A 19824-nucleotide genomic window follows, 5' to 3' on the forward strand; every position below is an offset into this window, starting at 1 on the left:
GTCGCCCACCTCCATACACAACCTCTGTGAATAACCACTGTATACTTCTGCACTCCTGTTACTTACACCTGGAGAGAGAATAACATGTTCCTTTCCTGGCTCAGCCTCAGGAGAAGGTTGATAGGCCCTCGCCCTCAGAGGTTCTGCAGCATCTGACTGTGGCCCACCCCTCCCTGGCTGCTCGCTGTCAGGACAGAGGGGGGTTTGCATGGCAGGACTTGCATCACACTCCTGTCCAAACCTTTTGTTCATCTTATCACCTGGCACTTGTAAATGGGAATTCTCATTCTGATTACACACAATTTCAGGCCTTTTACATACATCAGTGCCTATGTCAGGCACAGCCATTCCTGACACTGATAAGCTTTCTACTTTCATTGCTAAGTGTAAAGGAGACAGTCTCTTATCAGCAGAAATACTTTCTGATTCCTTTCCAAGGGTTAATGTGCAGCCCTTCTGCATTGCCCTGTGCTGGGTACCTATAGCTAGGTCACACCTCACATCAAGCACATCTTTATACAGTGTGCCCACATCATTCCCAGGTGTCTGTAACTCCGTGGGTCTAGTGGTGCCACAATGGGGAGAAATTTCCTCAGTAACACATACCGGGGAAAATACACCTAGACACTTCTCCCAAACAATTTCTTCCTGCCCTTGTGCTGTATTGGGACTGGCTCTCTGTTCAGCCTGGAGAGGTAAGTTTTCCACTGAAGCCTCAGTGTATGGGAATCCCTGCTGGGTGTCTGCATGCAAGAGCAAGGCAGGAAGGGGGGTCTGAGGGGGAGGGACAGCAATGTGTGTTTCTCCCTTCTCAGCTGGTGACACAGCCCCCTTCCCTGACACAACCCTGGTACCTAACATGCTGGCAGCACCCCCGACAGACACATCATTTCCTACATTGATACATGCATCATCAGAAGTAACGCGTATACAAGACAATACATCATCCTCATTGACTCCCTTCCCTAGGCCAGTATCTGAGCTTGCAACTTTCACAGGGAGGGAGGGGGGCGGAGGGGGATCTCTGGCTTTTGAGTCACCCTCCCCACTTGCAGGGGTTAAATCACAGCTTTTCTGTGCTGCTGCGCTGCGTGTCATTACTGCTATCCCAGGCGTGGTATTACATAAAGTATTCAACACAGTATCATCATCAATACAAGGAATCATTGGCCCTCCTTTATACATAGACATTTGCCTGTTTTCGGGGCCCCTCAGTACCTGCAAATCAATTTGAACATTTTCAACAATACAGGGAGTCATTTCTTTGTCCCTACACATAGACATTGGCATGTTATTTTCTAGTTCACACTGGTTGGTAACATTCTCAGCATCACATACATTGGCAATAATGTTGTGTGGATCAGCGGGGGTCCCCTGAGGAAAAGAAGGGTTATTTCCTGCAGCAATACAGTTCATTTCACTGGTATTATCACAAGTCTCTGTCACAGTAGGAAATGCAACATGTTCATGGGGCACTACGTTTTTACCCAGAGTCACTTCTGTGCAAGATCCAGCAGTATCACATAGCATTACAGGTACTGTACACAGAGCACTACCATTGCAAGGTTTAGCATCATCACATACTACCTGAGATGATTCACATATTTCAACAGACTTAGAAATGTCAGGCACAGATTGTGCTATCAATTGTCCAAAGTCAGTTCTCACGAACACATTCTTGGGAATAATATCTGACACTCCCACCTCTCTTGTCGACATAATCTCCTCCACAATCAGGTTCTCCTGAAAATCAGCTTCTTCCAGCTGCAAATTCTGCGCAGACGGTGGTAATATGCTGTTCGTACCAACATCTCCTCCCAGTAGGGTACACTGCACCTTTGGAAGCGAGAACTCCGTAACATAGTCCACACCGACTGTAGATGATGGGGGTACCTGTTCCTCCTGGGGCACCCCTGCAGGCTGGATTACTGCTTCTTCCGCTGATAAAAGAAGCTTTTGCAGACGTTGTCTTTCATCATCCACTCTGCGACACTGATCGTGCCAGAATGGGGTATCGAGCTTCCTCAAACTGTGTGCCTCTCTCCATGCATCTTCAAAACATTCCTCCAACACACGCAGCAGGTACGTAGAACTTATCTCGGAACCTGACCGCAGAAGGGTGGATCGATACCTGCTGAAGGCATTGCACTCGCTCACCTCTGCCCACCAGAGCTGACAGAGCATCTTGCTGCGGGTATTGTCACGGCATACAAGACCCTGCAGCTGACATTCTTTAATTAGCTCCTCCGTACTCATCCTGGAAAACAGGTCATCTGGGCCATACCCCCATTGCTCTTCTGACGCTGTCTCGGATGGTGGCCCAGCAATTTCTGCCATCTCCCTGGCAGCCTCACGTTCCAGAGCTGCATGGCGTTTGGCAAGGATCTGTTGCTCCAGATGCATAAGGGCTGCCCAGGCTGGAGATGACTTCATAGCTGAAATTGCACTCTGTAAATACTTATCCAGGTCAGGATCTTCAGTGTAGATGTAAGAGGTGCCTGACCTCCACTGGGTATTTGCAGTACTGTCCACGTTCACATAGTCCGTCATACTAGGGACTTGATCCAGGCAAGGTTTAACAGTGACCTCCCTGGTCTCATGGTATCGCGAGCAATCACTTTCTTGTCGCGATGCAATTTGTAGCTCACATTCTCTCTTAGCTATTCGGTTTTCAGAACTCGTTTCTGCCATAGGACTCTCCCTCTGCACCAGCTGTGCAGCACTGGCAGGCCCTATATCTCTCTCCTCTCGTGCACTGGAACACTTTTTCCCTATCCAGCACGCAGCTCCGACAGTTTCCAGGAACGGGGGGATAAGATCCACATTTGAGGCAGCCACAGTAGGCCTCACATCGATAACAGAGTCCACATCAGAATCCAGCGTCGCACTATTACTACCCGCAGAACGTAATAGTCCAGTACGCAATACATCTCCTACTGTCTCGGCAGCCCAGGCCAATGTATCATTCCCACGCACAGGTTTGCAGCCATCATGATGCTCTGTTTCTTTCCCATACTTGATATCAGTCTGCGAATATTCATCCAAGGCCATATGCACAGGCCTCGTGTCAATAACAGAGTCTACATCAGAAATCAGCATGGCACCATTACTACCCGCAGTACGTAACAGTCCAGTGCGCAATACATCCCCTACTGTCTCGGCAGCACAGGGCGATGCATCATTCCCACGCACAAATTTGCCATCATCCTTCATCAGATGTTTAGACTTAGTCATCTTTGATCTCATTTTCGCCAAAATAAAATAATAGAAAAGAAAAACAAGAGATGGGGAGGGGAACAGAGATTGCCACTCACTGTGTGGATTTTACAATTATAATAAAGCTCTGAGTTCTGATTCTGGTGAAGTGGATGTTCCGCTCACGGAATTATTACCACCTTCACTTAAGTTCTTAGATAAAAACAAACAATTATCATCCCACCGCTTGCCACCACTTTGTGACGACGCTGCCGGCCAATTCCACAAATACGCCAATTTGAGAATTGCCGCATGCGCCGTTCGGGGGTCAATTTTGACACACGGGATTATTTAAATACTTTCAGCTGCCACCAGCAAAGACTTTTCAACGTATTACGGACGTTGCAGGCGTCTTTAGCTTTACCTGTCACACACACACTGCAATACTTAGAAAAATAGATAGACGTGAGCCACACAGGCGTTGGAGTTCATAAGAACAACAGGATCAGAACTAAAATTAGGATTTTAATTTCAAGAATACTTCAGAGCTTTGGTTACAAAAAGGTTACAAAGATTATTAAGAATATTTTAAAAACACACACAGAATACAGCAATCTCAATAAATGAAAAGGAAATAAAACTTACAGAAATCTTTACACTTACGCAAACAAGTTTTAAGTATTTCTGTTGTGGGGGACTTCACAGAAACTCAGGTCACCTCCAGCATACTAGCTGTATCCCCAAGAGATCACAACTCCTATCTTCATGAGTGGGACAGATATAGTCTCCAGCTTCATCAGGCCCCCTCCCTTGGGATTTTTAACCACTTTCCTGCTGGACAAAACACCTACACCAGGTTTTACATACTTGGTGCTTGGCTACAGCCAAGGGAGGAGGTAATGAGTATACTGTAGCAATCTCTTTCAAAGAAAGCAAGGTTTATGACATTAGCCAGGAAACAGGATTCCTGGTCTGTTTACAGCCCCTCTGTTGACACAACAACAAATGGCCTTATCAGCCCTCAATGTCCAGAGCTTGCAAATCTCTGCTTTTGATGTAGGAATGTCATCTCAAACTTTATGGACTGCAGATCTCTCTAGGCCTGGACCTATGGGGGTCAAATGCAGGACATTGCATGTCAGCCATGTTGTCACATCTCGGCTGAAAGAATACAAAATTATATATATACAGTCACTTGAAAACATTATTGGTGACTATTCCTGCAGGTAATCACCACACCTTGGATCACATATAATTTGTGATCCTCCTCTCTCTATTCAAACGTGACACCCTGCAATTTAATTGTAGCCCCTTCCCCTCTCTTTCTGTAGTGAATACCGAGCAAAAATAATTAAGATAATCTGCCATTACATTGTCTCCCTCAACAAGACCCCCAGTCTCTTTCTTTAGTTTTATTATTCCACCTTTTGTTTTTCTCCTTTCGTTTATATTTATTTATTTATTTATTAACAGTTTCTTATATAGCGCAGCAAATTCCGTTGCGCTTTACAATTTGAAATAACAATTACAAACTGGGTGATAACAGTCATAGAGGTAGGAAGGCCCTGCTCGCAAGCTTACAATCTATAGATAGGTTTATATACCTATTATATTGCCTCCTTTATCCTTTTATATAGCGGTGAAAGAAACAGCCAGTGTGTCAGGAATCGGCGTTCAGCAGCATCTCACTTACCGGCGCGCTGGTGTGCAGGCCTCCGGAGTTCACTGCCCCAGTTGCGGCTGCATGAATGCACTGTCTGCGAGCGTCATAACTAATGTCGCTGAGTACCCCTGAACCACATCTCTTGGCTCCTGGTTCTGCTGGTCAGTCTCCTGCAGCCCACAGCTCACTGCTCCACCCAACCAGTACTATCATTTGGTAAACTACTGGTTTTAGCCAGCAGCCTGGAGTACACAGTGCTTCTAGTTAACAGCATTAACTCCTGGTGTACTACTGAGCCCAGCCAGCAACCAGCAGTGCATTGCATTAACGGTCTACAGAATTACTCTCCTGATGAATCATTAGCTCCAGCTAATTCTCAGCTGATCTGGACACCCAATCCAGCGGGGTGTGTTCTCACCGAGTTCAACATCCAACCATCACAGAGCAAGCGGTATAAGTTCCAGTCCGTGGCTCAGTCTCATCGCCTTGGACAACGAGTCACATTTGGTGTGCAAGTTCTCCTGGTTCCCGTGTTCCGGTCTCCAGTGATTTCCCCGTTGTTATTCTGATCATCTAATTTTTCAGCCTTCATCTCTCTTGCCTGCTTCAGACTCCAGCCACAGCCTGCTACAATCCATCTGCAGTAAGAGACTCTCCTCTGGTGTTAATTCATTGCCTAAACCTGTGCACCTAATTATCTCCTATATATTAGCCCTGTGACTCTGTGGCTGCATTTCTAACGCTGGGTGGAGTTAAAGACCTGGGCGGACTTAGCAGCTCCTGCCCTGTCCCAGTGTCAGCACAGCACACACCAATAGCAGAAGGGAGCACCAGCCAGAGATTCCACCCACCATTCCCTGCCACAAGCCAGCAGCGCACTTACGCCCCACACTGCCAGGTAAGCATGGCCACCTAGCCAGGCGCACCCCACACCACCCTTCCCCTGCAAACACCCACCTTCCCCACCACGGCGGGACACACACCCGCAACCGAGGCCGCCGCTAACCTCTTTAAGATTGCAGACGCGGCCACACACTCACAACTAAACGCCCTCCACACCCCGGCCGCACATACCGCTCTCCCCTCCCCACTACCGCTGCACACACTGGCCGGCGGTGGAGGGAGCAGAGGCCGCTGCGGATGTATGACCCGGGGATCGGGGCCGGTGGTGGGGAGAGCAGAGGCCGCTGCGGCTGTGTGCCGCGGAGATCGGAGCCGGCGGTGCGGGGGAGCAGAGGCCGCTGCGGCTGTGTGACGCGGGGATCGGAGCCGGCGGTGCGGGGGAGCAGAGGCCGCTGCGGCTGTGTGCCGCAGGGATCGGATCCGGCGGTGGGGGGAGCAGAGCATCCAGCCACCGATGCCACAGACAGGACACACTGCTCGGGAGCCCACTGACACCCGCACCCCACACCCCTCCCTCTGCACCAGCCTGTCGCCTGTTCCCACATGCAGCCACTGACACGCTGCCCGGGACCCGCCGTCCGCAACATGGGGTAACACAGGCCATAGCTGTACATGCGGCATTACCCTGACAGCACGCCGCACCTGACTCTGTACCAGCGTTATCTCTCTCACCGCTGCTGCCTCCGACCCCATGAATCTGTCTGTTTCCAAACGTCCAGCAGGGTCGTCGGGTCCGAGCCAGCAGCAGCGACAGAGATAGCGCTGGTACAGAGTCAGGTGTGGCGTGCTGTCAGGGTGATGCCGCATGTACAGCTATGGCCTGTGTTACTGTTACCCCGTGTTGTGCAGACAGCGCCCCCCACTCACCCACTTGCGTATGACGTGCCCCCCATATCACCCATCCTACCACTTGCACCAAGCCCCACTCGCACCCTGTCCATCACAAGGGGGGAAACAAGTAGCAGCCTCATGGCCCCACACATACCAACACCTATCACCACATACACTGCAACCACTTCTACCTTACACACACTTCTAACAATGCGCACGCACCCTCCACTTCACTTTCCCCTCCCCCCCTACACACACACTCTCACCCTCCACAATCCTACCAACACGCACGCACCCTCCACTTCACTTTCCCCTCCCCCCAACACACACACACACACTCACCCTCCACACTCCTACCAACACGCACGCACCCTCCACTTCACTTTCCCCTCCCCCAACACACTCACCCTCCACACTCCTACCAACACGCACGCACCCTCCACTTCACTTTCCCCTCCCCCCAACACACACACACACACACTCACCCTCCACACTCCTACCAACACGCACCCTCCACTTCACTTTCCCCTCCCCCCTACACACACACACCCTCCACACGCCCACACCCTCCACTTTCCCCTCCCCCCCCCAAAACATGCACACACTCACCCTCCACACTCCTACTAACACGCCTGCACCCTTCACTTCACTTTCCCCTCCCCCCAACACACTCACCCTCCACACTCCTACCAACACGCACGCACCCTCCACTTCACTTTCCCCTCCCCCCTACACACACAAACACACCCTCCACACGCCCACACCCTCCACTTTCCCCTCCCCCCCCTACACATGCACACACTCACCCTCCATACTCCTAACAACACGCACGCACCCTCCACTGCCCTTTCCCCTCCTTTCCCCCCCCCCCCACACAAAAACCCTCCACCATCCAACCACCCATCCTATGTGGACCTCCTCCACCCATGCCAACTTTAAACCCTCTCACCCATCCCCCTGCCACCCAACTCCATCCCACACTACACCTCCTATCACCACCACCATCCCTCACCCCTACGCAAAAACATATACAGGCAGTGACCCCTCTCCACACACTTGCCCAAGGACCATAAATCATTACCCACAGCATTTCATAAAACCACACGCCAAACTACGTACCCTTCACAAAAAACACTCCACCACACACATTTCCTTCAACACCCTCCACAATCCAGCCACACACCACCCTAACCCTATCGCACACCCACCGCCCTCCCTCTGCACCCAACTAATTCAGTCAAACCATTAAAACACCAGCTACCCCACAAGACTACCCCCATAGCCTAAAGCCACTAATACGCCAATTCTAACTCCAACATCTGCTAACATAACACACCTCTACCCCCAACAAACACCCTAACACCACATCCACTTCACCTTGCCACACACATAAACAATTCACCCACCGCTACCACAAAAACACAATAGACGCACCCTCCAAACACACCATTCCACCACAACTTCACCATCTACTATTCTACTCCTTCACTTTTCTGTTGAGTTTACCGGGGCGTAGCCCCTTACGACGCTGTGAAGAGCGCCCGTAGGGCGCGATCAATCACCTAGTGACTTTATATTTTTCAAAACAGTTTGCATCCAGTTATCAAGTTTACCTTCATTCCTCATTTGTGTTACCAGTGACTTTTGAATATTTATTTCCTTGGATTAAGTTACCATTCATTATTCCTATTATCAGTTGTACCAGTTATCATCCAAACTTCAGTTCCTGTTATTTCTGGTTTTCAAGTTATCATCAATTGCATTCCACTGCACCTGTTATTCAATTGCTTTGTGACCCCTGTGACATAATAAATATCACGCCTATGCACAGGACTATTCTTCGGTCTCCTTGTGTAATACATTGCACCTACACTGACCTACTATTGCCCCCTCCAGGGACAGACAAAACCAGAAACCTGACACAGTGTGGTTGTTAAGTAACTTAATAAAAGCCCATATATAGCACAGTGGAATGTACAGGATGATTCATCAGAGGGCGATAGGTAACAACATGGCCCCAAATGTCCATGGTAAGGGTAGAGATTATCAGTGTACTGTAGGTCGGATATTTATTCTCTGTATATTTGGGATTAATACTGGAGATCTGGATGGAAATGAACTGAAAATAGTACAACAGCAGTGATCACAACATAAGGAAATATTCACCTTCTTAAGACTTTTTCCTAGAAACCTATGAGGGATGTGGCTGCCAGCGGGAATGGAGAAATCACAGCAGATATTCGGGAATTAATATACAATGATAAATGGGTCTCCGTGTCATATGGGAAATTAAGTATCTTACCAATCACATTTCTGTGAGATGTATTATTTATAATCATATTATAGCTTTTATAATAGAGCTAAATGTAAGCAAACCATATGTCATGTAGCTATTACACATGGGAAATTATGCACACTTATTTGTACTTAGGTTAATAGTAATGTGGGCAGTCCTCAAATAGATGTTGGATTAGTAAGACAAGTCATCAGACACCTGGTCATGACATCAACTCTGTCCGAAGAAGGTATGTGTGTGTGGAGGTAAGCTGATAAAAAAAGGTATGGGAGTTTTTTTGCTCTAGTTCAGACTTTGGGGATCAGTCTGGTTGAGAGAATCCACCATCATTTTCATCTGTGCCTGAAGCATAGAATAGGCTGCGTGTTACACTCTGTAAATTTATTCCTTTTTATTTGAAATAGGGTTTGGGATTAGAGTTATGTTTAGGGTAAGGTTAGAGTCCGTGGTTAACCCTTCACGGCAGTCGCTATCTTTAAAGAGACCTAACTGCGCTAGGTGGCAATCAAATGTAAGACCGTTGCTAGGTGCCATGTTGAAATTGTATTACTAATGTATTTTTAATCTGTTTGATGTGCTGTGGGCCCGGTCCCTCTCTGGTGGCCCTGGCAGTGCTGTGTATTAACCCCCGGTGCGCTTCACAAATGGACTAGGTGCTGAAGAACCACTGCAGCCTGGATGAAGTCCCAGGCTCCAGGACTATGAGTGGCTGCACAAAGGAGGACCGAGTAAGCCAGATCCTTGTACTCCGGGTGCTGGGAGGGGACAGAAAGGAGAACCCATAGCCAAACCGATTGTTCTAGCTGTGGCACTCTAGTAGACCACTTGTAGGAGTGTACATGGAGGTGAACGATTGGGGAACCGGGAAAGCCAGTTACCAGTGTGAGCACCAAAGCTGTTAACCCCCGTTGCACTGCACTGCAGGCTGGGGAGATGTCCAGCAGTCCCAAACTGCAGGACTACAGTAGTAAAAATAAAAGCAAGTGTAGAATAAGGTTTAAAGTAAACTGTAAGAAAGTAAAATAACATATATGTGCAGTTCTGAGCCGGGATCATAGGTCCTGAGTGCAGTGGTGCGGTGGTTAAAGCCTGGTGCAGGACACCAGGCACAAAGTATGTATTTTAAATGTATTTAAAGAAAAATGCACTTACTCTCTTCCCTGGCGGTCTAGGAGGAATCTGGAGCTCTCTGGGCTGCTGGGTCCCTCAGCCCTGCTTCCTGGTAAATAGAATGTCTTACACTGCAGCCTCCCTCAGTAAAGTGGCAGGAGGACATAGAGAGAGCTGGCCACTACAGCCACAAAATCTTTCCCTGTAGCTCCAAAGACCTTCCACTCCGTGGCCAGTAGACTCTGCCTGGGGACCTGATTTGCCGATCTCTGGAGCTCGGATTCAGGATAGAGGTGTCAGGCTTGGTCCCTTAGCAGCATCCAGGAAGTAAGTATTGGAGGGAAACATACCCCCACTCTAGACGTGTCGGCACTTGGGCGGCGACTATCACTTCAGGTGGGCTCATGCACAGAGGAGAGGCCACTCCCCATTTACAAGGTGTAATTCCTCGTTCATGTCAGGCACATGCACTTAATTTGATAGGATAAAAACCACTGGACGGAATTTCCCCTGTGGTATTGTGTGTTGGATTAGGAGAAAAAGAGGCCTGCGGTTACAGACGGTAACAAGGGATCCCCTATTGGCCCAGGTCCTATGGGATCAAACAAGTGTGTGATGGCCTGGTGCAGCGAGGTGCACCCGGTCACACAATCTATTAATAAACCAACTCTGACTTTGTTGTGTTTTCTAACATTTTATCCTATTTCTCCAAATGACAGAATCAGTGCTATTCCTCTCTGATGTAAAGGTAGCGACGGAGCAGAGAATTGCATCCTGTTACTAAGCAAACGCCACTTTCCTTTCTTCTCCATAATTATTATTCTTATGTTTATTATTCTTTAATTCATATTGTGCCACAAAGGCTTTGTCAGCGCCATATAAATAGCCGTAATCATATTATATATCTAACAAATGGAGGTTACTGGTTACAGGTCTGGACCCCGCTGGACCATTCTTCCAGGATACTGCTCCGGTAGTTCGTCTTGACCCCACGGATGGTCTACGTGTTTACGCTATCCACACAAATAGAGGTGCAGTATTTATCTATGTAGCAGGAATGTCATTCATTGCATGGACTGTTACCTGTACTGTGGGCTTAATTCACATTTGCATGGAATTGCACAGCCACAAGGAAGCGCAGGGAAGTGGCTGCGCAATTCTGTGTCATTGCAATGCAGCAGGAGACGTCTGTAGGCGATAGACTTGCGAGTTTCGAGTGCTACATCTGTGGAGGCAGCCTCAGATCATCGTCGCAACCATCATTGTCGATTCACCGTGCTAGACAGTGGTCAGCCTCCGTAAGCTGAAGCTTACTCAGGATGGACATCAGATCCAGACATCCGGGTCCAGTAAGTCTACATCTGACGATATACACCCTGGACCCATCACGCCTTCTAAACGGGAATGACACGCCCCCGTTTTGAAGAATAGTGTCAGGTGATGCCCCTGCTCTGCCCCCCAAATGTTGCAGCATGTCAAGAGAGGGCTGCCAGCAATATCACAAGACCGGTTCTGTACATGCGCACCATCAGGATTACGTGCAAATCTGAATTAGGCCCTGTGTTCACTTTTGTACATGGTAAAATTGTTCTATTTGTCAGAAGTTGCTCACTACTCATTGCCATATGCAAGTAGAGAGAGCACCATGTTCCGTCAAACTCAAACTGACAGGTGGCAACGCCCCTAAATATGCAAATCCCACCCCTAACCGCACTCCTACCCAAACCCCGACACACCCACTGTTCGTCCTCTTCTGATGTTGTTTTATATAAAATAAGCTTACAAATGAGTTATAAGCGGTGTTTAATCATTGAAAAGCCTCCTGTGTATTAATTCTTAGATGTTGCATCATTGTATATTATTTCCAATTGACTTGTGTGTTGTTAACGCTTAGTTGCAACAGTAAATGTTGTTTCCAATTGATTTATAAAATAAGCATGCAAGCTATGAATGCTGTTTATTGGATTCGAGTGTGATATCTATAAAAGTGTATGCTGCTATGCCTGCGGACTAAAGAAGCATCATGTTACAACGGTCGGCTAACCAAAAAAAGCATATGAAGAATGCGTATTACACCGTATTAAACCCAGGGAGTTATAGCGGCGTTGATAAGTTTTATGCATCGAATAAAGATGTGTTTAAAAGTGGCGATATTAAAGAATGGCTGCAAAAACAAGATGCATATACATTACATAAGCCGGTCAGGAATGACTATAAAAGGAACATGATATGCGTATCGAATATAAATCAATGGCAATGCGACTTGGTTTCGCTCATAGATCTTGCGAAGTACAACGATGGATTTAAGTACATACTAACCATCATCGATATTTTCAGTAAGAGATTGTGGGCTGAAAGCCTAATGACTAAGAATGCTACATCCGTCGCTAATGCTTTTGAAAAAATATTCCAGCAGGGTTGCGTACCAAAGAAGCTACAAACTGACTGTGGTAGAGAGTTTCTAAACAAAACCTTAAAAAAAGTGTTAGAAAAATACGATATACATCATTTTATGACTAATAACGATGTAAAAGCGGCTGTCATAGAATGCTTTAATAGAACTTTAAAAACACGAATGTGGCGCTATTTCACAGCACAGAATACTTACAGATATATAGATGTTTTACAGGACTTTATATACAGCTATAATAATACGTATCACAGAACGATTAATTGTGCACCGTGTGAAGTGAAGCCCTCTAACGCTTTGAGAATTTTCAAGATGGTGTACTTTAAAGCCGGTAAACAAGCGCTGTGTTTATCCATCGGCGAACACGTGTGCATATCCAAATATAAGGATATATTTCAGAAAGGTTGCGAAGAGAATTATTCTGAGGAAATATTTGTCATACAGAGTGTGAACACTAAAGGTCTTAAGCCGCTTTATAAGTTGACAGATCTGTACGGTGAAGTTATAACAGGTAGTTTTTACCCCGAAGAACTTCAAAGCATACCCAAAAACTATAAAAGAATTTTCAAAGTGGAAAAGAATTTAAAAAATAAGATGGTCAGAGATCGAAAATACGTGTTAGTCAAGTGATCACATACGAGAAGCCCAATTACATACCTTTTGTGCAAAGCGCATTTTGACACAGTAGCCATAAAGAACGACCAGAACAAGAACATCTCATTTAAGTTTGGTAAAGTGATCGTGAAACTACACTTTAGACAACGCAAAAGCGATATTTATTAACTAAACAGAATGGTCGCTGTTAAAAATGATGGCGATCCGGGTCTCTATGCGCAATATTATAAAACGCAAGCTGGTAATGGATTACCAGGTTTTCACGGCAGCGCGTATATGTACGGATGCGGTTTAGGCGGTATTTCTCGAAGTATTTTCAGAAAAGCAGTGCCTCTTTTCCGGAGAGGTTTAGAGCTAGCTAAACTGCACATGAAGAACGCGGCACATAATATTGCGAAAGACGTTATCGGACAAGCCACAAATCAAGTTCCTAAAACTGTCATAGCCGGCTTTGTGGACAACGAAGCATTTTCAGGAGTCCTTAATCGGAATCCACTTTGTTCTGAACATAAAAATGTAAGCTTTGCATCCCTTTATCTGGATTGAACACCGCACCCTGCAAAACCATTTCAACCAGACTTTGAACATGGTAATGCCGTAAGAGAGTATATGCCGCTCATACAAATCACAAATAAGCAGAAATCTGACGCCGGCATACTGACTGACCGCGAAGAGTACCTCAACGGCTATACGCTATTCGCTTTTGATCTGTCGCCGGAGCAGGAATGTGGAGAACACCTTTCCGTGATAAGAACAGGCAATCTATGTGCTGAATTCCGTTTTGCAGAAGCGTTGGACCAGACAGTCAATGTGATAATATACGCTCTATTTGATAACATTATCGAAATTAATCAAAGGCGCGATGTGCTGTACGATTATCTATAAATGAAATAAATTAACACTACGCTGCTGAAAAATGAACACATTACAGATAAACACTATTCTGTACACTGCGCAAAGCACAAGGCATATTTTTAAAGGAACGTATCCGTGTGATCTGTTGCCTACCGATAAACTGACGCATTACCCCTGCGCGTTTGTAATCAACACGCATAGTAGCGGGCAGCCAGGCGAAAACTGGTTGGCCATTTATTTTAATGAACACGGCATTTTGTTATTTCTTTGATTCCTATGGTCTCTCGCCGGACAGTGACATTTTCCCAAAGAATATCATAAAGTTTTTACATTTGGTGACAAATACTTTTTGAATTAAAAACAGTCGGTTACAAGATTTTTCAAGCGCTGTATGCGGTCAATACTGTATTTACTTTATATTTATGATGTGTAAAAACTACAAATATGAGGAAATACTGACCCGATTTAGTATTGATACAAAATGTAATGACCGTTTAGTTGCAATGTTTGTAAGGCGCCTGCCGAAAAGTCAATGTTTGAGTCGCTATATGGATAAATGTATACAGAAATGTGTAACTTGTAATCATCCCTGTGTTTGAAACATTTTATGTACAATGTTTCATAACTATAATAAATGATTTTAAACTTTGTTGTTGTGCAAGTGTGATCTTCTTCCAAAAACACCGATTAGAAACAAAGAACAAAACAGACCATTATAAATCATAAGGATATTTTATTGTAACGTAAAAAGCATATTTACAGATACATTAATGTTGCAATATTATAACAATTGTAATCAGTACGATATTTGAAGCATTTTATATACAATGTTTCATAACTATTTTAAACAAACTTTTTAAAACTTTATTACAATGCCAACGCTTAAAAACAATATATAATAGAAATAGATCATAGACTCAACCACAGTAAATCCTGTAACAATCCTACAGTTCGTTTCCTAGGCATTAAGTAACCATGAGTGGTTGTTAAACCGGGGCTGCTTAAAACATTTAAGCGTCTTTTTTTATATGCTTCTAGCGCTGGAGTTAATAAAAAGTCATCATCAACGGAGTATGTTTCTGCTTTTAAATGAACTAGGTACATTCTGTTTGATGCGTTGCTGACTACAGTGGATGGAATATTTAATTCAGCCATAACATGCATAATTTCAATCCACCCATTCGGCATTTTACGGCTCGACACGCTGTGGCTTTGCGTAATGTCTTATTAAATCTAACCTGTTGGATCCCTGTACAGCTTACCTTTATACAGAAACTCGCCTTTAGCGTTCCAGTTTGTGATGTGTTTAGACCCGGCCATTTCACTCACAAGAATTTCAGAGTTCTTCCTATACCTGGCATTAACGCCGTCCACAACATCGTGATAAACAGAGTCAGAACCGTCTGACTGATCAGAGTTGTTTGTTTGTGGATCAGTTGGCATTTTGGGCGTTAAAGGAGTTAAAGATGACATTTCTCTATCAGATTGCTTACTCAGCACCAGATATTTCTGCAAAGTGGCTGTGTAACGTATAGCTTTATCATATTCCGATAAATCATTATTCTGTAGTATGTTTATGATTTCCACATCCAGACCTTGGGTGACTGTTTTACGTATATCATCATTAACAGGTTTGTTGCGTAAACATTCTACCTGCTGCTGAGGCACTAGATACATTTTCTCAGCATATTCCATCAACGATTAGTCAGGAGACCTGTTTTTAACGGTATGGCAAAACAAAGCAACGAGCCAATAAAGCCATTGGACTGTTTCACCAACTGCTTCTTTTTACCAATGTTGCATTTCTTATTACAAAGCGATTTTATAAGGGCCCGCTTCTTTTTAAGGTAATTCAACTGACGTTGTGTCAATGGTATTTTACCTTAAAGTATGTTGAGGGCTATCTAACAAATGGTTGTCACCAAATCGTTTGAAGCGTTGGATAAAATAGCATTTCTTTGAGCAGGTGTTGCCTTTATTAACATTTTTAAAAGCATCCAATTATGACGTAAATGCATCGACATGCTCACTGCTAGTGGCGCTAAGATAAATGACTAAAAGTTTTGGAATTACAGCTTTCTAGATGTATGCTTTTTAATGACATAAGCAACCGGCTCATCTGGTGGAAATGAGCCGCTTCGTAAACGGTATTCGTCAAGCGTATTGGTTCTTAAATCAACCAGTAAATAGCCATACGGTGTTGATGTCGCATTTTGGAATGTGTCCAGAAAGAACAGACTATTACTGGGGTACATTTGTTTAGCCAGCGTCGTCACCTGCAATTTATCCCATGGATTTTTGAAAAGGACCATATATTTTGTGTTTAGATGTATCGTCCTGCTCTTTTTACCTTGGTAAAAGACATTTTGCACTAGGTACATGATACAGAGGTTTCTGTGGTGTACATACTTTGTGAATGCTTTCTCAATCTCAGAATTATTACTAGTCAACTCCATCAGATCAACAACCGCTAAATTAATCCTATCAGGGGGGAAAAGTTGGTCGTCGTTAAAAGTCTCTGGTAGACCCTCTATAAAATGCATGCTTGGGTAATCACGCAGAAGCTGATCGTACATAGGTTGCCAACAGCCATAAAACCAAACAATATTATCAGGCACATGTGACATGTGCGTAGTTGCATTGTGCAGCAGCATTTTAACAAAATAACTTTTACCCAAATTGAAGGGGCCTGCTAAAATACATGAAAAGGGATGTTGCAGTCTGACATCCATCTTAATAACCAAATGGAAGCGTCGTGAAGTTATCTGTAAGTTTAGTGTAAACGCATTTTTGCGTTTTCTGCAGCATGCACGTTTCAATTTGCCAATATTTTTTAATCCGCACTATGCCAGATTGATGTATCACAATTTTTTTCTGGTCGCCACCTTCGGGGTTTAAAGGGTAATCTAAGACCAACTCTTTCAGGCTGTCAAAGTTGACATATTGTGCATTATCAACGTTGAGCGTGATACCTTTAACTTTTAAACTGGTCTTTCCGTTATTTAGACGATAGCCGTATGATTTGGGGCCTGATGAAACAAACTCTGTTATATGCATACTGGCCGGTATTTCGCTAGTCAGTTCGCCTGTATCATGTAAAAGACATCTTTATTGTAATCTATCCAATAGTTTGTACAGTTCAATTCTAGCATGCGTTGTTGTAACCGCAGCTGTAAAAGTATTACAGTTACTTGATCGGGTGTAATGATCTTTGGCGTACTTTCAATTTACCATGATAGTGTCGTTATCAATAAAGTCTAAAGCAGACACCTCCATAGTGAGGTAAAAACGCGTATTCAAAAAGCTTGTCGGGATCAGACACTAGACTAGTGTTGGGCATGTTATTATGTTGACCAAACTTTCCCATAAGGAGTTTAAAAACAATTTTGAAATTTGTCTTTTTGCGGGGTTGATTTCTATGTGATCGGGTCGTAAAGACACACCTTCATTTTTTTGATAGGCGTCTATATACGCCCGCGTTTCTCAGAGTCTGTACACCAATCGGGATAACCAGAAGCCTCTTGTTTATCCCTAAGATGCATTTTAATGTAACCTGAAGACAAGTTGTCAGATCATTCATCAAAATGCCACACTTCATAGATTTTACAGACTTTGTAGCCATTGTCAACTGCTAAATTTATTTCTACGGTACACCACGTACCGACGAGTGCTCGTACCTCATCACTATGTTCGCACTACTCTGCCAGTCCAGACAGCGCATGTGCGACATAAAGGAAACATTAGTCTACAGAGCATTTTAACAGGTAGAACTGGAAAGAAAAGCCCACACGGCGGGTACACTTTTACTTTAGCGTTACCAAAAATGTTGTGATATCATCAGAATCTTTATAAATGATCCTGGGATGTTTTACAGGATATGATTTGTTTTTGTTGACAAATGGGTACAGACTGGTAAAATCATAGTAGTGTATCTGTTCATCCAGCTGTGCTTTGTGATACAGCTTTATGGCATTTGTACATCCGCCGTAAAGCGAATCTCGTGGGTCCAAGGGTTCGGGCAAACCTTTGCCCTTAAGAAACTCCTGTAGACAGGCATCATCCTGTAACATTTTTTTCCACTGGCACTCCCAAATAACACGCACATGAAATCCGCCGAGCTTAAGAAAATTAATTCTCACCTGCATCTTGCGGCATAATTGACCGTAGGTCGTTTGAGTCACTTTGCTTTCATCATCGGGGTTGTAACAAGCGCTACAACTGTGAAAAAAACAACTTTGGAACTCAAACGCCATTTGGTCCCCATCGATCACTGAATAGCCGTCCAGGTAGTAGCTACCAACTTTCTTCTCACCTCCTTGTAATGCGTGTCTTATGTCTACGCCTTCTGTATGCGCTATGTACATTAACCACTGCATGGCTGGTGTTGAGTAACGCTTCTGAGTCTTGTGATAGTTATCAGCCGGTACAAGCGCCAACGTGTTATCCTTTAAAAATCTACATCGGTACATGGCCATGCAAGCAGCGGCCAGAGTGACTAGTTGAAAGGTATCAACATATCTCAACAATAACCGGCTTATTTTTCTTATATATGACATCTTCCTGTTTGGTCATCGATATAACAGCATCTCGGAAAACCTTACAAGTCCTCTGTAATATTACTACATCCTCCTTGCAATAGCATTTAAGTTCATCCTGGAAGTTAAATGGCTTATGCTTATATCTCTCATACCATTCTTTGAATTCAACCTTTTCTGTTCCCATCATATATTGCGTGAAAAAATGCTGAATATCCGGCATGGCACCTACATAATTTTGGTTAGCGGCTTTGTTAAAAAAAATTGGGAAATATCCTTTTGAACCCTCAAAACCCATTGCTTTTGGTAAACGACTGAGGCGCATGGGCAAAAAATTTAAAGAATCGATAAATCGAATATTTAAATCACTCACCGTTATGCTGAACCGTTTACCGCCTTGTGCCAACACAGAGGCTTTCAATTTTTCCTTAATCAATTGTCGCATTACAAAGTACGCATCATAACACCCGGCATTATGGGCTACGAATGTGTATCCCGCAAATTTTGGTCTCATGAATGTTTTTACAAAATCTTCGATACAATCAGAGCTCTGAAACTCCCAGGATTTCTCATCCACTAGCGTTAATACGTAACAGAAATTAGGTATGTGCACGCTCGTTTTTTGCATGCATTCAAAATCATAAAAAAATTATTTTAAAGTAGGAATTGCAGGTTTAATGTTTTGAATGTAACACAAATGACCTGCAAAATTGTCAACATTCACTTTGCAAATGGGGCATTTCATACCCCGACACGTGTGGTTGGGATTGGTGTACATCCCACATCAATCGCAATACATTTTTTGAAGGCACGACATTTTCATAGCCAACGCTAAAGACTTGTGCGTCTCTAAACAGTCTGTTAACCTGCAAAACACCCTACACTGTGTACACCTTAATTCTGCCTGACCTGTATCAACGTAATCCTGTCTGAGACATGACTTGCAAAAGAAAAGACAGTCGTGCTTATTTCTGTGGTGGTACACAATGTTGCAAAATTTACAGAAGTAACGGGCACCCACAAAAGCTTTAATGTCCAAAATACCATAGTAATGATCATTGTGCCATAATATGAGCAGTATGTTGTCTTTGTATCGACACTCTGTGCTATAACAATTCCAGCTTCCGTTACTGTAATAGAGAATCTTAATTGATGCCTTTAAATGGTTTTCAAAACAAACATTGCTTAAGCTGATCATTTTATCAAGGGGCAAATTCAAAGCTTTATGAATCTCGAGAGCCCTCTCGTGTATCACGTGGTCTGTGGAGTTATCTTTGTCCAGAAGTTTGTAGAGGCTAGCCGCCAGACACAGATTGTTACCGCTGTTATTGAAATCGTCTGCGTTTCTCAATAATAAGACTGTGAGGTATTCTCCGAAGGCTCCTGCCCATCAGGGCACCACCTATGCGAT

General features: G+C 44.4%; 1 protein-coding gene across 4 annotated transcripts in view; it reads left to right on the forward strand.

The window, feature by feature from the left end:
* Window positions 1–19824, forward strand: part of LOC135056918 (pancreatic lipase-related protein 2-like) — a 130353-nt gene that overhangs the window by 63567 nt on the left and 46962 nt on the right. For 3 of the 4 annotated variants that reach the window (XM_063962691.1, XM_063962692.1, XM_063962693.1), the window contains exon 8: window positions 10931–11029. The exons of the other annotated variant lie outside the window; for it this stretch is intronic. In XM_063962691.1, coding sequence (XP_063818761.1) covers window positions 10931–11029 — 99 coding nt within the window. The remainder of the gene's footprint in view (window positions 1–10930; window positions 11030–19824) is intronic. 4 annotated transcript variants of the gene reach the window in all.

Source organism: Pseudophryne corroboree, chromosome 3, assembly GCF_028390025.1.
Source record: "Pseudophryne corroboree isolate aPseCor3 chromosome 3, aPseCor3.hap2, whole genome shotgun sequence".
In the NCBI taxonomy this organism is placed as follows: domain Eukaryota; kingdom Metazoa; phylum Chordata; class Amphibia; order Anura; family Myobatrachidae; genus Pseudophryne; species Pseudophryne corroboree.